At 38.0% G+C, this 20931-nt stretch overlaps 1 protein-coding gene and 1 long non-coding RNA gene across 2 annotated transcripts in view; one reads left to right on the top strand and one right to left on the bottom strand.

Annotated features, from left to right (window-relative positions):
• The window catches only part of LOC134535973 (uncharacterized), a 63297-nt gene extending 50447 nt beyond the window's left edge, over nt 1–12850 (bottom strand). The window contains exons 1-2 of the long non-coding RNA XR_010075740.1: nt 12779–12850; nt 11642–11762 (exon numbers count right to left, since the gene is read on the bottom strand). This is a non-coding gene — a long non-coding RNA (uncharacterized LOC134535973). The remainder of the gene's footprint in view (nt 1–11641; nt 11763–12778) is intronic.
• LOC134535971 (uncharacterized) lies at nt 9498–20604 on the top strand. The gene is made up of 4 exons (XM_063375438.1): nt 9498–9743; nt 14053–14179; nt 16034–16261; nt 19952–20604. The coding sequence occupies exons 2-4, from the start codon at nt 14144–14146 to the stop codon at nt 20402–20404; spliced, it is 717 nt and encodes a 238-aa protein (XP_063231508.1). The 5' UTR covers nt 9498–9743; nt 14053–14143; the 3' UTR covers nt 20405–20604.
• The last annotated feature ends 327 nt before the right edge of the window (nt 20605–20931 follow it).

Raw genomic sequence — 20931 nt, 5'->3', positions numbered from 1 at the left:
TGGCATAGGAACGCATACGGCACAAACAAACGAAAATTAAAGACATGACAAACGCATCAAACGATGGTGCGTTTAAAATTCAAGGCAACTCTATCTATTGACGAAGTTAAGAACAAAACTGTTATTAGCGCCTTTATTTTGCTAGCCGCTGCGAACTCCACTAAGCGGCCTGGTCTCACCAAGGAGAAAAATATTAATTTGCCAGACCTTACTATGTGTATGATTGTGTGTCAGACATAGAGAAATGACACTCACTCACTATTTGTATGTCTATGACCTATGATTTTTTCTGTTATAAAATGAAATTATCACTTTTTCACTTCCTTAAGGATGGAATTTCATATTAATATGGGGTCTGTGTGTTAATCCAGGTTATAAGCTATCTGTAGGCCAAATTTCATTCAAATCCATTCAGTAGTTTTTACGTGAAAGAGTAACAAACATCCATCCATACTTACAAACTTTCGCGTTTATAATATTAGTAGGATTTTTTTTACAAACATTCTTTAACACAGATAATTTGCACAACTATAGATTGTGTTATTGTTATGTAAAGTGTATGGTTTGAATATTGTACACAAAGTTTTTTTCACTAGTTATGGAATTTATTAAAAACGTATAGTCAACAAAATTGTATATCTATTTATATGCATTTTTTACTTTCACAACTGCGTAGGCGATTTTTAAGTATATCTGTAAGATAAGTGTTGTACCCGTTTCTATTATAAAAGGTCCGCAAATGTATTAAATCTAAATAATATGTTATGAAACAATGTTTTGACATATTTTTTTTATTTTGAATATAATTTTTAAATTTTATGTGATTATTTTTCATTTATCACATCATGCATTACAGATACCTTATGGAAAGCTTTGAATGATTCACAGATTTATTTATTGTGCGGCGGTAACTAAAGATGATACAGAAAACTACAATCTGGTGCAGGGAATAGAAACTTTGGGACCTTCCCCCCCCCCCCCTTTTTTTATTCTTCGCGGTCATCTTCAACCACTTTACCTAAGCCATTGTAAGACCTTTTCAAACCCCCCTGCACCCCAGACCACCCGCTGATTTTACAGCTCATCCTCGCCTGCCTTGCTCCCCACGGACTTTCTCAACCTTCCGCCCACCACGTCACGTACGAAGACTACCGAAAAGGCAGAGCAGAATTATTTTCCCTATGATGAATCCTCTTAAAATAAAACATAAATTGCAAAACCACTGTCAAGACAAATCTACATGAATAGCTGTTAAAATAATAGTTGTGATTTTAAAAATGTGAGTTAGTCTTTCAGTACTCACCAGAGATGTGTAACACCTAACCTCGGAAAGGAGCAAATAAATTCGTGTGTTCTCATGTTGCAAATACACTTATAATACGCCATTCTTGTTTCGGACACGAAATTTAACTTAAATTTCTTTAAAATAATACACACCGTGATAAATATGTGAAAATTGTATATTAAATTACATTTCTTGGACGCGAATCACACGTAAGTTTCCGCACCCGCCGCTAGAATTCGCTGCAAGAGCAGCTACGTCGACTATCGAATCATTCGATTTGCAGAGCGAAAGGTTATATAAAACGGATCCGATAAAAGCGAAAAAGGCTTGAAAAAAAAATTGGTTGTCTGTAAAGTCGGTTTTCGGACGATAGTTTAACGTGACAACGTCATAACAAAACATTGATGAAATTATTGCATACTTTTATGAATAAAATTGAACTATTTTTATTGAATTATCACTATTTTGTATGAATACAGAGGAGTGAAATGAAATCTACAATTTAATTGATAAATTTACTTTTATTTGCACTCATGAATTCAAATATGTTTATTACTTTAACGAACAGATTATTTTAACCATGGGCGCAAATCTGTAGGATTTCCAGGGGGGGCCCGTGAATTCTGTGGTTTAAGAATTTTGCGCTAGAGGTCAACCGAAACAAGTCTTCTCTGGATGATAAGCTCGTATGTTATACACTTTATTTTTGCGTAAGTGATATTAACAATAAAGCAGAGCAACATATGTTTTAGTAATTATTAATTAATGACTATAAAAAGTGATCTCTCAAACATGTTTGAATAATTTGATAACCTAAATACATAAAATATCCATGAAAAAATCTATAAAAATAATATACGTGAATGTAATGCAAATAGATAACACCCCACCCATACATTACTATTTTCCAAAAGTGTTTATTCTAATTTCAATTTAAAAATAAATGATTAAATTAAAATAAAACAAATATTTAAGGGGGGCTCCCATACAACAAACGTGAAAACAGAATAAAATTTTACAAATGATGTATTTCTGTTGCCGCTGTAACAAGAAATACTAAAACAGAATAAAATAAATATTTAAGTGGGGCTCCCATACAACAGACATTATTATTTTTTTGCCGTTTTTATAGATAATGGTACGGAACCCTTCGTGCGCGAGTTCGACTCGCACTTCGTCGGTTTTTTTTTAAATGCCAAATCACATAATTACTGCGATTCAAATGCTGTTCGTGAAATTCTTTGTTCACAGTTTTTGATGCGCCCTAAAAACCCAAAGCGCCAAAGCTAATAAACGGATCAACATCAAATGAACGATCGAATCATATTAAAACCCTTAAAGACTATTTTATTTAGTAAATGCATCAACCAGGTAAAAAAGAAAAAAACTTAATGACACAAATGAAAAATCTCGGAGATAGAACTATGAAATTTATCCTACAGCTAATTGAACCACATACATTTCTCGGCTTATATTTAGTATAATCAGTATTTTGGCAGTGAATTATTTAGTTAAAATATGCCGCTTGATTAGTTATTAAAAAGACGCGTTTGCTTTCTTATTAACTTAAATACGGATGTGTAACGTTTAAATACTTCTTTCTCACTCTTACTTCTGTTTACTCGGGCAGTGTTGCAGTTATCAAATAACAAATGTTATAAAGTGATTATCGGCCATGAATTGTGAAAATTATCGTTTGATAATAAAAGGGGAGTGATTTTAAATTCCATATTGATGAGGAAAAAATATATATTCCCTGTATATTCACATGTAACGTACAGAGCAGCTAGCCTTACAGAATGGAGATGAGCTAAAAAATTCCAGAAAATGGTATATAAGTTCAGTTCGTAAATAAACTAAATTCTGCTATAATTACTGTTAAAGTATTAAGTTGTTTATTTACTGGAAAAAATAACGTTACATAATCGCTTAAATAAAATATATTATCTAAATAATAGTCACTACTTATAAAACAATCAAGCTTACCAGGTGAGAATCAGATTCTGTTTTCCGTTTCTTCCGCGTCACGAACTTATCCATGTTGATGTTTGCCAAGAAAGCAGAAGACTGCCGCACACGAGAGCAAAACCACTTTAAAAACAGACTACCTGAAACCTATAATACTGTCGTTTCAGATGACACGGTAGTGTGGGTAACAATGGGGAGGAAATGCTAACGGAACCCTACCCTAGCTTCGTCCTTTGGAATGAACGGTTTCTAGGAATTAAGGGTTTCAAAGTTCTCACTGGAAAACTTCATACCATGGCTTTCGCAGAAGGGGTAAGGGGAAAATAACTACGGAACTCGAAGGTAGGAATGTAAAGCATGTCAAAGTGTCTGTCGTCGTTGTAAATAATAATCTTATATATATATATATACATATATATATGTTGTGTACACCATTAACTTTAAAATCACGAAGTGGGCCCCCCCAAGGAGGGGCCCATTAATTCCAGGGGGGGCCCGGGCCCCCCTGGCCCCCCCAGGATCTACGCCCATGATTTTAACTATATATTTTATACATGTTTGCTATTTAATTTCTTCCAATCTGTGTTATTCTGTTTAAGGATAGGACGATGATAGGAAAAGTAGGAAACTAATGGGAGTGTTTCAAGTTTAATGTGCCTCGAAAAAGTAAAATCGATGGTTGTTCCAATCGAGTGGAAGAGAGATAGATGCGGCGCAAGCGTACAATGAGCGTAACGGGACAAAGCGTAACGGGACAATGTGCGTAACGGGACATTGAATCATCCTTTTTTGTGCGTGTAGCCGGCGTTCATCGATTTATTAGACGTTGTCACGTCAAAAACTAATAAACCTCGGCTTTGGGCCTGATTTACCACAAGGAATTTTATTTAAATACTGCCCGTCTGGTTAGAATTCATTAAACAGCAAATACTATAAAGTTTTTGTCTTGGTGAACTTTGTTTCTCGTCAACTGCCACAGATCGCAGCACACGTGGTTACATATTCCCATTTCCGAAATTACTCCTACAAAAGCCGTATACCGAGAGCTAAGATGTTACACGTCAGAAAAATAATTAATTCCCGACATTGTTTGCGAGAGACGAGGCGCCTGCTCATTACGTCATCGCGACAGTCAGGCACCTGCACACGACGAAGTGGAGCGAGCGTCGCACCCGGAGACAACCTTGGAGGTTCTTTTTTTTCCCCCTTCTTCCTCGTCTTCCCAAATGAAGAGCGCGCGACTGCAGAGTCACTCCCGTTGCCCGGACGACAAGGGCAAATATTCACCGAGAGGAGTGTTTATTTACCTTGCCATATATGGTTAGTCCGTCGCCGAGGTGAAGAGGAGTGCGAACTAAGTGTTAGCATCCAAGGGGGGGAGGGGACCTAAGATTCACACTAATCCATTCCGAGGCCGCGTTCGTGCATGTCCAGTTTTTTTCCCCTCCTCAGCTCTCTCTCTCTCTCTCTCTCTCTCTCTCTCTCTCTCTCTCTCTCTCTCTCTCTCTATCTAAAATGAACCCAACGAGGATTTGAATTTTCAATTCCATTTATAGTGTATTTGGTTAAAAGTTGTATGCCGGTTGGTTAAAACATTGGTAATCCTGAAGAAAATCCACATTTCTGAAAATTAAACATAAAAATTCCAACATGTCAGTAGTTTAACATTTGATGGTTGGTGTAAATATTACAAATTTGTGATGTCGTGAGAATGGTCGTTTAGGTTAGGTTAGGTTAGCTTCATTAAAAAATACTTTTAATGCTGTGGACGTTTGGTTAGGTTAGCTACATTTAATAAAGTTTAAAATAAAAATATTGGTTAAAATAGTGGATGGTAGGTTAAGTTCGAATAGCTACATTAAAAATAACTACAGTATGTACTGCCCAGAAACTCGGAAAATTCGGTCACAAGTTGTTCAGCAATCTGCAAAAAAAATTATTAACACTTTTGCAGTTGGGCAGAAGTTATTTTAACATGCCCCAATTTGACTAGGAGCCAGTCAGTAACCCCATACCGGTAAGCAAATCACGTACAGACCACGAAAAATTGGAATTATAAGAAGTTTCTATCAGTATAACCAGCCAGTGAAAAACCAAAAGTTAGTAGAAAATATATATAGGTATGACTATGAAGTTTAGTCTGAAACCACACGAATCTGTGAAATTCCTGTAAGATGTCTTGGCGTCTAGACGATTCTACTTATGTCCTTGTGTAAATAGATTCCGTATCCATTTTACAAAAGGATAAGAAATCAGTGGGCCAACCCAAGAAAGATGTCCAGAGTATCGATGTATTCTATAGTCTAACGGGTCTAAAACAGTATGCCAAAGTAAAAGAGAAAAAAAAAAATGTGAGCGAGTCTTTCAATACTCGCCAGAGATGTGTAAACATGTAACGAGCAAATTCATGTGTTCTCATGTTGCAAATACAGTTATAAGAAACTCGGGCACGAAATTTAACATATACTTTTTTTTAAAAATCATGCTGAGCCTGATATATATATATATATATATATATATATATATATATATATATATATACATACATACATACATACACACACACACACACACGTACATACACATTTATAAATTGTGCTTTCAACTACATTTCTTGACACGAATCACGCGTATTTTCCGCGCCTGCTGCCGGAGCAGCTACGTCGACTACGGAATCATTTGATTAGCATTATTTAGTGCGTTCTTGAAAGACCTGCATTTCTCACTCTTCTCTGAAAAGAGGTCGAAAGAGATCAGCGGCAGGAACATGTGGTGTGACACAGGCCTTACACCAACATTCCACCAACTTTATTAGGCGTGGGTGAGTTATAATCTTCCCACGGGAACAGCAGTTACTGGAACACTTCGTTCCGTCTGCCGTGACTGTGCTTGTGCGCAGGGGCGAAGCCAGGGGGGGGGGGGTTTAGGGGGTTCAACCCCCCCCCCCCTTAGCACCAAATCTTTAATTAATTTCTTATTCATCACTTAAACAAATTTCGTATTAAAATTAATAAAATTTTTACCATTACTATATTTAAATTTAAGTACCGAAAACTGCTAAAATAGCACTATTTTACACCTTAAAATCCAAATTTTCCCGGGGGAGGACCCCTGGACCCCCCGCTTTAATACGGGGAGAGGGGGGCGGCATGCTTCTTAACACCCCCCATACACAAATCCTGGCTACGCCACTGCTTGTGCGTCTCGCTGTTTGGTCGACGGTTCGCGGTCAGGGTGTGTTTGCGTTGCCGATCATCAGCGACGCGGGAACGTACGTCTGTCGTCCGCACGTCAACATTGTCCCCCCCCCCCCCCTTCCTTTTCCCAACATAAACCCATCTCGTTTGGCCTTCGTCCTCTGTGTCAACTCAGGTGACGTATCGCGGCACGCGCCGCAGATCCATTTTTCCTTCTACATGTTTCCAGAAGAATAATCACGGTAAAAGGAAAAAAATCCCTACCCCACTGTTGAATTATTACAATTCCACACCACTGCTTATTATAAAGGGCAATTTCTTCAGATGTTCTCCTTTATAAGAATTGCAATGTATGTTCGTCAGCTTATTTTGTTGGCAATTATAAGCCACTGGAAATCAGATATATATTTATAAAAAAAAATATATAATTCGTAATTAAATCTTTTGCCCTACCTATTGCATCGCCATCACTCGCTAAAACTTGATTTTCTGGATTTACACAACTGGGTAACGCATAAGAAACTCTTCTATAAGCGCTTCTATAATCTCAGATTGTAAATATTTCTTAATGAAAAATTTGGAGTTGGTACTCTTTTTTTTTTAACACTAATTTACAGTTTTATTTCAAGCATGGTGAGATTTTGCACAATTGACGTTTAAAAACCAGAGGAAGGTCATTGTCTACATGATAGGCTATTTTCGAAAAATCACCCCAATCCCTTTATAACCCTTTATACTAGAAATTCAGTTCTTTTTTTATGAAATTTTGCACAACTGAAATTAAAAATAAAAGTAAAATTACCGTCTACATCTGATTTCGGAAAAAAAAAATTAAAAAACCTGTCATCCCCCTCAATGACGCCTCGCGTAAAGCCGCATAAAGCCAGAACTCCACGAATTAGAACAGGACTACCAGGAAGGTCCGTTGGGTCCGAACAATTCCCTTCAGGGATTGTTTTAAAAAAAAAAAAAAAAAAAAAAAAAAAAAAAAAAAAAAAAAACTCGAAAAGAAATATGAAAATTACTGCAACCTAGCTACATAAGGTTACAGAGAGATTATTTTGGAATGATTATTGTAATCCTTAGTGGTAGTATTTCCTACCCACTAAAGACCGACAATCCTCATACACAAAAGCGACAGGAATTGTGTTTCCGCGTAGTCTTATATTTAATGCCGGTTTGCACGCGTGTTACTGAAAACATGTCTTACATACCAATTAGATGTGTGTTTGTCATGTATTAAAAAAACATTTATATCTACATATTTATGATTTGTTTTAACTGAATCATCAAACAATTGACTTAAGATCAACGCATACATAAAATGTGCAGTTTTCTTTTCTCAAGCAAAATCATTGATTAAATTGCTGTGCGTAAACGTTTTTGTTCTGAAAGACTACTATTCCCTAAGATTTTAGTGTAACAATCGATTTGCTTTTTAAATTCTACCATGAACAAAACTTCCTCATAAAAATTTATATAATAGTTATACTCCTTCACAAAATCTTGGCTACGGCCCTGGTTCTGCCGTCCTTAAATACCTCGCTTTCGGACGTTTAAAAAATAAATAAAATAAATAAAAGCAAACAGATTATTCCAAACTAATGTAACATCCTTATACACCACCTAGATCTAATCCCTGTTAGGGTATACCAGATGTTATGTCAACTAGTCTTTTTAGTTAAATAATTTTTAAAAACTTAAATTTCATTATTTTTGCTTCATTACTCTTGAAATGTTCATTCGGATTCGAGGAACTCTTGAGAATTCTAGGTGTTATTTTAAGACTCGGTTTCGAGATTTGGATTCGAGAAAAGTGGATTCGAACCGTCACTGTTACATATTCAGGATTCAGTACATTGGAAAATTAAAACCTACATGATGGCCGATATCCAACTCAGAGCGGCTTGTCATCGCCTCGCGCAGGGCAGAGTCTGGACTCTGTGGAGTGAGGGGGGGATCCCTTGGGGTTGCTGAAGAGGAGGGGGGAAGGGGACCACTGTGGACGAATGGTAGGACTAACTCCCCTCCCCCTTCATGAGCAAGATGATTCTGGTTCGATTCCCAGCGGAAGTTGCCGAGAGCCGCGGTGTGCTACTTGCATGTGAATTCAAGTCTCGAAGAACAAGGTAAAAAAAAGTTAAAATTTAATCAACACAATTCAAAACAAATAAAAACAACTCAATTTAGAATTTAAAAAATAAGAAGCTCGAAACTTTTTGTAAGTAATCTAAGCCACTCACTGGCATATGGAGAAAAAAAAACCTTTCGGCACTGCCTACAGGCGTAGGTAGATTTCGAAGTACCTATTTCTTCTGGAAAGGTTTTGGAAACTTCTATAAACTCCTGGAATATTGAACTTAAAGTACATAACATCCTATATGCTCGCCAATATTAAAAAAATATATATATGGCAACGGCTACAATAGGTAGTATTTCTTTGAAGTCTACCTAAAATCAGGAGTCCCAGGTTTCTGACCCAGAAAATTTTAAAATCGAATTTTTAAAATTATGTTTTTCAAGCTTGTACTAGATTTCTACAATAGGCCTATCATATAGTACTCCGAAGTAACAACTCTGCGATTGACCAAAATGACCAAAATGACCAAAAATTTCTTCATTAAATTTTTTTACCAGGAGTTGTGCAAACGATCCCTTGTTTGTTTCAGTAAAGCTCAAGTAGGCATGTTGTAGGCGAGCACGCGTGTATGACTATCGCCTACCGACGTCTGCTTCTCGGGACTGACGCAAACAATTATTCATTTCTGCAAAATAATGTTTTCTACACAGACAACGTTTAGCTGCATGCCAGACAATCTCTTGTTTGCACGGAGTTTTACAGCTCCGATTGTCGCTTCTGCGTTTAAGTATGAAACTTCGCACTTCCTTCTGCGTATTTTTTTTTTTTTTTTTTCCTTTTCTTTCCCTAGAGGATCAGAGTGAAATATGTATGTATTGTCACCGGGCAATTTCTTTATTTGCTCCAGTAATTCGCGGAGACGGGGTAAACAAGTCTTCTTTTCGGCGTAATCTGCGCGTCACGAGGGAAACGTCGTGCCTCGACTGTGGCGGCACCAACGTGGTCGCATGCTCTCCTGCGCATGCGCGCTCCCGCGGGTCGCTCTATCCCTCCGTGCGTTCCCTTCATTCTTCACCCAGCGTTAGTAGCGCGCGGACGTGGCTTCTGTGCTCTCCCGTGTCAGTTCTTCGCTGAGCAGGTCTGCGCCTTTCGTCACCAGCTCGAGACGCCGAACTCTTCAGTCTTCCTATTCACTTGCGAGCTTTCCAGATAGGTAAGTTCATTCCATTTATTTTGCTTCTACCTCTCGTCGCCGGCAAATACACAGAGTGTCAGACACATACATGCAGGAGACGGAACTAGGCTTCCTTGCGCCCGGAGCAGTAATTGTGTTTTGCATCCGTTTGCATTATACAGGATGTTTCCTAAACATAACTCAACAGGAGTGAACAGTTTATAGGCCAATTAGTCACGGTTCTGAGAAAAAATAATTCAAATTTCAATTTTTTTTTTTAATTTTAATGCCCACCCTGCACTAAATCATTAGACTGTAGCCAAAAAAATATTGCTACGGTATTATAGGGTTATTTAATCTCAGTATAAAATAATTTCGTGCAGAGTGAACGATTTTTTTATGTTCAGAACTAATTTACTGACCTATCAACTGAACTCGGCTTGACGTTGAGTTATGGGACATTCTATGTAAACTTTCATCAAACCCTGTAAGATTATTGTTGACTGTTGAGTAAAGTCAAAATATAATTAGGTAATTTTTACTTATTTTTGCTATTCACCTTTTATTTCACCCTTTTTGTAGTTTATACAAAAACAAATTGTCGGCCCACCCTGAGCCCAATTTCTGATGGTACAGTTGTCATCAACGTATTCTTCGTTGATGCTAATGCAGCCATCGGAGATCTTTAGTCGTGATAAAGCATTAACAAAGCTGGATAAAAGTCTAAGTCTGTCCTCACTCTTCCACAGGCAAAGAAAAACTGCCACTCACACCCAAGGGGCTCCATTTACACAACCATGCCCGAAAGTCACGTGACATTGTGGAGGCAATCAATTTTCAGTTTTTTTATCTTTACGGTATTTGACGCGACGTCAATACATAAAGCCACACCACACATTTCGCATTGTGACGAACTAAGGACTTGTTCGACGGGCAGTTCAAGTCCTCATGACGTCTAGCATTGTAAACTAGCATATAGCATAAAGGTTCTGCCGCCCGGAGCCAGCTGGAAACGTCCTTGGACACGCATACCTGATCGGGCCACGGCATTTGGCGAGGAACCACCCCAAGCACAGGCCTCGAGAGGTTCCAGGGAAGCCGTTGGAACCCGAGATCAGGAGATAGACCCAAGGTCCTTGAGAGTTGCGAAGCAGTTGCTTTACCGTTTGCGACTAAATAGCTACGTGAAAAGGAATTAAGAGTTTGAAGTGTGGTTCCTAAACAAAGCTGTGCATTCGAAGTCTTGGCTCTTAGGGGCGTCATGGCCGTTTTAAATTCTATCTCAGTCACTCGCACTATTGACTGTACTGTATGAATAACTTAGCTATCAACACAAGAGAGCGTAAGTTTACACTGCTTTAACAGTACAGTTAGATACTTTCGAACTCTTAATGTTATCTCTAAATAGTATAAAACAAAGTAGGCATCCAATCACTGCCGAAAAGTATATATTTGTTTGATTTCTTTGTAAACAATGTTGACAGATTTTTTTTTTTTCACGAGACAATACACACAGATTTTGTTAAAGAAGTTACACGTGGAAGGGGCTACAAATAGATGCCCACTAGAGAAGCACCCAATGTTTAAATATATTCCTTTTTAAGACCTACAATTCTGTAGTACATTAATTTGATGTGTCAGTCATCGTAAGCTATGTAAGCGTCTAAAGAATTTGGATGTTTACTAACGGAAAGTTTCTCATTGAACGCAGCCTTGAATCCAAAGGATTATGTACACCTCTACACATCTTTACAAATCGGAAACAGTCATTATGCTCCATTAATTTGCTTGTAAATAAATAAATAAATAAATAAACATGTGATATTCCTGATAACGTGCACTACACACATGTTCGGTAACATGAGTATTAAAAATAATTTCGTAAGTCAGCAAAGTGTTCAGCTTCGTTATTTCGCAACAGTAGAGCTTTAACTTACCTTCTGCCTGCAGCTAGTTGAACCGTAGATATGGAAATGACTGCGGGTGCTGAATAAGGTTATGTCATGGGTTCCCTCGGAAGTTGAAGACACTTTGATGCACAAGTGTCGGATGTCTTCTCTGAAACGAGATAATATTAACAGAATTACCTTATTGGTGCTATGGTGGTACTCGGTTCGATCCAAACTTGCTGAAAAGTAAGTAGATTTTCACAAGTTCTCTATGCAAGGTATATTTTAAGTTATGTGCAAGCCGTTCTTGAGTCTTCAAAATTGAGGTTAAGATACCAAAGGCACCAGTATTCCACAACCGTAAAATTTTGGAATTGAGGCCTACTACAGTAAGTAAAACTGTAAACTGCGCATGAGAGATGTTTTGTATCGCTAACAAATGACAAGCTATACGTGAAATATATTCTGAAATCTCCGAGATAGCTACTCCACTTGAGGGCCTAATCATTACATCATACTTTTTTTTTTTTTATATCAATGAACTTAGGTTTTTCTGTGTATCTACTGTAGTGCTAAAGAACAAAAGCCGTGATGTGGCGAAACGAACAAAAAACTTTCACACTAGTCTCTGACGCATGTATCCTCTATCTCCTACTTTTTCACTAGTCGACAGAGTTCGTTAGAGACAGACTCACAACGAACACAACGTAGACACCCGAGGGAAGGAATCGACCGTGACTTGTAGCAACGACAGGAAACATCCCAGCATTTGCCTGGATGTTCTCATGAAGCCAAGGTCACTGAAAATGGCTGTTTCGGACTTCCAACCCTGTTCCTCCCAAAATCCGCTACCAATGTTTTACCATTGTGCTTTATTGTTCGGCTTGAAATACATTTTTTTTTTTTTGTAATATAGAATCTGCTATGATTAATAAATCACTTTTAAAGTTAGTCTGCTTGAAATGTCTCATCTGTATTAAGGAAAAAGCTAAATCTTCTTGAAATCTGAAGTTAGTTAGCCTATTTGTCACAATAAATTACCCCAATCAAACAAACAAAGTTCAGCCCAGATCCTTTCTTGCACTACCGAATACTTGTTTGTGCTGCAGCTTTAGGATTAAAAAAAGCGTGAATTAAAAGAGCGACATTGATTTTATTATATTATATTACATCACGACACAATACCTGTCATTGTTGAGGCACGTTGTTTGCAAGCGCAGTAGATACTGGAGCGCACGGCGGCGCTCGCTTTACTACGCACGCGCAGGCGAACGTTATAACGGTTAATTATACGCGAAGTTCAAAAATTCCGTCCCGAAGTTACACGAAGGGAAGTGTTCGGGCGTGTGCGAAAGGATTTGTGGATCGCAGGCTTCCCATATGTATGGAGAGGGATATTGAAGGTTAAGGGTAGGTATGGGTTGGAATTGAGGCACTAAATCTACAGTTAACAAATGAATGCATTTAAAGAATGATTCACAAATGTTTTAAATAATACCAAACTTAAAACATAATTCTTTTAAAAAAAATTACTCAGAAAAGATTTTCAAAATTACACTTTATAAGCTGTATTTAAATGTCCAATAGCTTACCAATACCCTGATTAATAATCAGTAAAATTTCTTAGTAAGTTAATTTTCGTTATTTTTTTAATATTAGTTTTACACCGTAACATCATTAAACGAACGCGAACTCAAATTTCGTTCCTTTTCACAAGATTATCACCCAACAAAAAGTTAAATAGGATTAATATCACGAAACAATCCCGCCGGGTTGTTGCAAAAAATTATCGACTAAAACATCCATATGTATGCAGCATGATTCAGTTTTAATTAGAGTACACACTTATAATTGATTAAATTCGGGTTCCGTAATTTGTATTTGAAAATTAAAGGATCTCTGTCGGGATTATTTTGTTAGGCGAATGATTAAATGCTGTCCACTAAAGTAATTACTATAGTACACATTACTTTCAAGTAATATTTTAAAACAAACTTAACATCCCTTTAAGCTGTTGCCACTAACTTTAACTAAGTATTTAACGACGTACCAAAGGCACAATCCCTATTTATGTTTTTTGGAAAATGTTACGCGGTAGCATGAAAAAGCTTGCTTAGTGTTTAAAGTTCTCATCACCTGATATTAGTAACAACTTTAGATGACATGCGCGTCCCATTGCCGATAATTGCCGATATACTCTGATCTACCTAATGCCAGTTAAATGTTATAAATTAAGATATCTGTACTTTCACATGGACTAGAACAGAGAACTACCTGAAGGATTAAACTTAAACATCTTAAAAATAAAATACTTATAAAAAATATCTTGTGTTAAATACAAATATCATGCTCAAGTTTTACCATTAGATTGTTGTTTGCATTATGATACAACTCACCTTCTACGATAGTGTTTACCAGATGCTTAATGTTGTGTTGATAAGTGTTATCTGTATTTTCAGGTGCAGAGGCGTGCAGATAAAACCTCAGCTAGAGACCAGTACCTACTGATTTTAATGAGTTTGAATCGGCGCACCGCTTCACTGTGCAAGCATGCTGGGCTGTGGCCTCTGGGCCCGCTTCAAGCGCGTGAGTATCCCCTACAGAAACATTATAAACCAAAATTTCTCAAAAGAAACTGTCAGCATAGTGACTAATATTAGCACGGATCATCAGTTTACATTATACTGTATGTCAAAAGTCTTGCCCGCTGGCTTGAAGTTAGATGGAAAAGCATTGCTCGGAACGGACCGGCAGAGCCAAATACATACACACGGAAAAACAAAATCGACTCGGCACGGCCCAATTACACAACTGTTCTAAAAACATCATCGTAATTGACGCTGGTGCGAGTGTTTACGTATAGCTCGCGCTGCGGGTATAGCACTCTAAGAAAAATCCTGCATCCAAGGATGTTTTACAACCTCAATGACCGCGGCCCACTGATACGCATTCCCTTACTCACCACTAATGGGCCGATGGGGGGATTCCCCCCCCCCCCTTTTATTCCCATCCTAAATAACTACCATAGAAATTAAAGAGGGGGGGGGGGATAAAAAAGTTCCCTCCTCTCACCCCCTACCTACCTTTGATATCGGTTCATATGTTTTGCTTAAATGTATTATTTTACATTTTTTAGTGTAACTGTATTATATTTTTTAAACTTTATTTCATCCTCTAAAAAAATGATAAAATGTAATTTTGTTAGTGACCTTTCAAGACGTTTGAAACACATTTAAGGGCTATTATTTTTAAAATTTGGGGCTCCTCATTTATTTAAACACCCAAAACTTTTATGTTACCAGCCCTCTGTGTATTTTGTCAACAATTAACAATTTTTTGATATTTATGATCAATGGGGCTATTTATGACCAGAAAAGCCAAGACTTGCCCTGCCACACCAAGACTTTTTCAGCTCTCGCTGAACGAGAGTATTTTGGATCAAGCAATGATTTCCGCAAATTTTTTGTTCTTCAAAAGTCATTAGCAACAATATAAGTTCGCCTACAGAAAGCATCAGTGCAAACAAAGATGATGCAAGGTATTTGAATACCACAATACCCCCTCCCCCTAGATCGCTACATAATTTTTAGGTCCCTCTGAAGAATAATTTCTATAAGCAGAACATAGTGAATCTTTGGAGCATACTATTGTTGGGAGCACTACACACATTGTTTAACTTAATTGGCTTCAGTTGAAGTAGCTTTCCAGGGTCCCAAATGCTGAAAAAGAACTCCGGTTTGTCAACCCATAAAATCCATTTATATAGCTGTATTACAAATCGGGGCCATATGCATCAGGGGTCCCTTACCTCCCCCCCCCCCCAAAAAAAAAAAATCCTAAAAAAAAAACTATATAAAAAGGAAATTCTTCATAAATTCCTGTTGCAAACTTTGGCTATTTTCTTATTGAAGTATGCTCCATTTCAGGCCATTGTTTTGCATTTACTTTAAACATTGCTAAACTGATAGATCTGAAGTGGTTTTACTGACAAAAAAAAAATATTATTTACATTTGCACAGTGGCGTAGCCAGGATTTGTGTATGGGGGGTGTTAGAAGCATGCCCCCCCCCCCCCGTATTAAAGCGGGGGGGTCCGGGGCTCCTCCCCCGGGAAAATTTGAATTTTAAGGTGTAAAATAGTGCTATTTTAGCAGTTTTAGGTTCTTAAATTTAAATATTGTAATGGCAAAAATTTTATTAATTTTAATATGAAATTTGTTTGAGTGATGAATAAGAAATTAATTAAAGATTTGGTGCTAAGGGGAGGGGGGGGGGGTTGAATTCCTAACCCCCCCCCCCCCCTGGCTATGCCCCTGCATTTGCATTGTAGCTGCCAATCTATATTTACTTTTTAAGGTTTTAAAACGTTCTGACTATGTACTTCATGACGCGGTTTGTAAACACTGAGAAGCAGCGGGGGACGATGCTGTTTTGTCCGCAGGACCGCTACAACTCGCTGGCGACGGTGGCCGTCGCAGCGGGCATGCTGGTGTTTGGGCTGATCATAACCACCATCGTCCTGCACCTGGACTTCCTGTGGCTGGTGCTGGTGTCGGCCGTGGCGATGCTCTTCACGGCCTTCGGCTACTCCACCTGCACGGACAAGCACTCCCTGCAGCCGGCGAGCCGATCAGAGTCCGTCAGCACCGTCTCCGACCTGGTCGCTGAGGTAGGTCCCATTGAGCCGTACGAATTATCAACAGACTGCATGCTGCGACATAGTTTAAGTTACTTTTTAACCTTCACCATCACCATACGGTCCCGTCCAAAACAGCGCGGAAAATGGTGCCTAACATAGTCTAATGAAATCATTTAAAACTGTTTCCACAATACAGAAATTACACTTGAGCTGTTGTTTTAGGTGTCTAACCAATATGGCACAACGATTAGCTGAAGGGGGGGAAAAAAAAGCTTCACACAATTACCATGTAATCAGCAGACGTAGCTACCCCCTGGCAGGTCCATACCCCGTAACACGGAAGCTTCTGGCAAGCTTATAATTCACTTGGATTAGGTGTGCCATGTGTGGTTATTTAGATTTGAACATTGAGGGACGCCATATTGGTATCATAAGATTTTATTCCATGATCAGTTCTTTTTTTGTTTTAGTATGGAAAATTTTACACTGTGTAAACAGAGATTGCACATTCAAGGATTAAAAATAATAATAATAATATAATTTAACATTATCGTTTCAGCTAAAGTTGTTCTCGAACTGGAGCTTGGTGAAAAGTACACCCATTGGCACTATTCCCTACCCTGTTTGGTGACTCACCTACTCAAATCGGGGGGCATCTGAGAAGGAACCGTCCTAATTTAACTGTCCCTCAGTTTAGACATTCCGGCACTAATGTACACACATTGCTTGGTTGTGTTCTGGTTGCTTGAGGCTCAATCCCCGACAGGACGTATGATCTCAAGGGCAGCGTATTAATATTGCTTGGAGCTGTGGGATGTTATTTCCAGTGTGAAAACACTTCAGGCCAGGGAAATAGCCAGGGATATGTTTCAGAAAAGGAACCCAAAAATAATATATTAAGATTTGTTACAATTATTTATGTAACTATAAAAATATAATCATATATATAATAAAATAAAAATCATTAAATATTAATACAGTTCAATAACTTCTTATTAAGACTTTTTAACTTAGTTGCATCTCAATATCTAAACAGCCAAGATAAAATGAAATGGTAATAATTGGCTTGTACTATGGAGTTTGAAACAAACAGTTGACTGTCTAAAAAAAATTACGGTTACCTACTAATAGGAATATTTATTTTTATGTTTTGTACAAAGAGGAAATCATGCAATTTTAAAAATATTGACTCAAAAATAATGAATAGGTACTTAGTTGGTTTACATTTTGGGCCCATCCTGGCTACATCCCTGCTTCAGGCAATATCAGTTTTGATGGAACAGTGTAAAATTCATGAAAATTAAAACAAATCTATACTAATATTATAAAGCTGAAGAGTTTGTTTGTTTGTTTGAACGCGCTAATCTCAGGAACCACTGGTCCGATTTGAAAAATTCTTTCAGTGTTGGATAGTACATTTATCGAGGAAGGCTATATTATATTATCAATAACATTAGGGATCCTTACTAAAAGTCCAATTTAGAATCAAATGCGTTGGAAGGGGTTAGATACAACATGCAGTACATGTACAAAGTGTGTGTTGACAGTGCCGCAGGCCTTAGAAGTTTATTGCCTATTAACATTGTTGCCACGCACTAGATGCATCATTCTTAATTTTCCCATACAAGTAAAAAACACCCCTGTGATATTAACAACGAAGCAATCAGTACCCTCATAAGAGTTCAATTAGTATTTAAATACTTTTTATCACTTTAAATCACAAACCTAAACTATTGTTTATTTTCCCTCTCTCTGTGTTTAATTTTTTTTTTTCCTTTTACCAGAATTTTTTTTATTTTTAATTAATTTTCATTTTTCGGACCATCAATAATTTTCCTCTCCCGTTACAATAAAAAAGCGAAATACCACTCACTGACTCACTCATCACGAGATCTCTAAAACTATACACCCGATTGACTTGAAATTTAGCATAGTTACTCATTTTGTGATGTAGACGCTCACTAAGAACGGATTCTGCGGAAATCCGATCCCAAGGGGAGTTTCGGGGGTGTAATATATCAAAATTTCCAGTTTTTGGTAGGAAATCACCATGGCAACGGCTGTTGCTTTGTTGATGCTTCATTCGTCTCTATGGCAACGACTATTTCATTGTTAGTGCAGTCCTCATCACCGTTGAAATTTTGCGGGTACTTTAAATATCAAAAATTGTTTTTTTTTTCAAGTATATATATTTTACAGACTTGAAACTTCACAGTAATGTTCCTTACGTTACGCAGGATGACATTTTCCGAAAATTAGATCCCATGGGTGGTTAAAACCAGGCAACAGTGGGTACTTTGTCTGCATGAGAACATGATTTTGCATTGTTCATGCCTTCTGCGTCTCCATGGCAACGGGCATTGCGCGGCAGTGGCGTACCCACAAGGAGGGGCATGTATAATGAGCGGCGCAAGAGTGATCTGCCTGTAAACTGCCGTAGCGAAGTACGGGTACATCAGTTGTACGTTGCGTGCACGAGTCGGGAAACCATCGGTGCTATTCATTTTCTCTCCGGTACATTATACAGCATTGTAATAAATTTTCACTGAGTTTTTTTATTTACCATTACTGTAAATGGGAGATGTGGCTTAATTTTTTTCCAATAGTATAGCCGTGCGAAGCCGGGTCGGGCAGCTATTACTACAGAATCATAAACATTTTATTCACCTAAATTTAGCATTCCAAGACACATCCTATGCTTGATCATACTTCTCAAAAATAAATGTTATATAATAATAATGATGATGATGATGATGATGATAATAATAAGCTCTTCAATTAAAGAAACACACAAGATAAGATAAAACTGTCCACTTAGTTGATTAATAGACAAAGGATTACATTAGCTCTTATAAGTAGGCAGTATACAAGCCAAGCTGGTTTAGTATGTAAGCTGTATTTGTAGCTTATTTTCTGAAACCAACAGGAGCCTTGCTTATACAGCAGTGGTTATCACCATTTAATCTTAAAAGTGATAGTTTACTTGCCCCTCTTGGATTCTAGGGCAACATACTGAATCACCCTTTTACCAAATAACCTTATCTGTTTATCCTCATTGCATCACGAGACAGTCTTGAGAGGTGGATACCTGCTTGCAGTGCAAGGCAGCACTCATGTTGCCTGGCGCGATGCCGCCTCGGGCGAGCAGTGTAGTCTGTTTTGTGTCATAATTAAAGGCACGTCACAGTGCAAGCCAGGCCACCCATTTGGACTGCCCGTCCTTTGCCTCACGCTCGCACTCATGGAGGTCGAAAAGTGTCGTAGGTTGGTGCTACAACATGAGCTGAGAACTAATCAACAAATATTAGCATTTGAATTACACAAGCATTATACGTGTAACATTTTTTTTTACACTATCTTTAATAGTTTCATGATTCATATTTGGCAACAATCTATTTAAGTACTGAATTTGGTTTCTTTACAGTTCTTTGATCCACCAAAATGTTGTTAACATCTGTTTTTTTTAAAAGATGGTGCATCACAAACCATCTGCAGCTGCAGTAGCTCGCACAGGCGATATCATGCTTGCCCACTGATGGCTAAGCTCAGCTCACATGCAGCCTGGCATAGTTTGTTGTGGATCTCAAGGCTGCAGCACAATGTCAATACCCAGCTTCAGATGTCTCCAGTTCCCAAACTAAAAAAAAACAAAACTGAAAAACAAGCATGTATTGTAATTACATAAATTCTGTATTAGTATTGTCTCTTCCGTGGTTCCAGACAGGAAGCACCAATGATTTGCCTCCTTGCTATGACGTCGTCGTGACGGATGGCTCGGGCGTCACGCAAGACGGCAAGCCTCCGTCGTACTTGGACGCCCTGGCTCTGCAAAGAAGTTGGCCTGATGTCCCCGCCACACCCCACTTGGACGCCTCGAGCCAGTTCAGCAGCTCCCCGCCTCCCCCGTACCGAGAGTACGACATGGGGGAGTATGTCACGGACGAGACCTCCGACACAACTCTCTCTACAAGCGAGGACGCGTCGTCGCTGAGGAGCACCAGTGACTATGCTACGTTGAGCCTCTCTTCGTACGAGTCGCTCTGCATCGAATGTGATATGGGCGGAAATGATCCTGAAATAGTGTCAACACATCGTCCTGAAATAAGTTGGAGCTCGCATGACCAAACAGTACCTCGTTTGGGCCATTTCCCTAGCACCGCTACCATCTGTTAAAACACCAAGTACATGGGAAATGTTAAGCTCAGAACTTTATTTCTTTGAGAAAAAAATAGTCAATTATGTAAAATGCTATGTTAATTATTTGTATACATTATTTATTTATTCACTTCCATGAAGTGTAATTAGTTTCACGAATCTGTGATTCCGAGGCTGTGTAAATTGTAAATATTGCAATTAAAAACTTTCTGATAAACTAAGAACTTATTTATAAAAAAAAATTAAACCTATGTACATAAATACACACACATATATATAAAGTTATATGTAATTATATATGTTACCAGTAGTTACAGAGGAATATAAATTAGCTTTAATTTGTCAATAGTGCTGAATTTGTTTTACCAACATCAAGGCCTATGGACTATAGGTATTTCATTTTATCAGTAATATTATATATTCTAGGGGATCTTTCAGCAACTGAAGTCTTTTAGAACATGACATGACTACCCCACCTGAGTGTTGGTTACAACTCACATGAGCTACTTGGAAAAAAGCAATTCACACTACAGCTTACAAGAGTA

This window comes from Bacillus rossius, chromosome 10 (assembly GCF_032445375.1).
Source record: "Bacillus rossius redtenbacheri isolate Brsri chromosome 10, Brsri_v3, whole genome shotgun sequence".
Classification (NCBI taxonomy): Eukaryota; Metazoa; Arthropoda; class Insecta; order Phasmatodea; family Bacillidae; genus Bacillus; species Bacillus rossius.
This window is presented reverse-complemented; position numbering and strand designations above follow the sequence as displayed.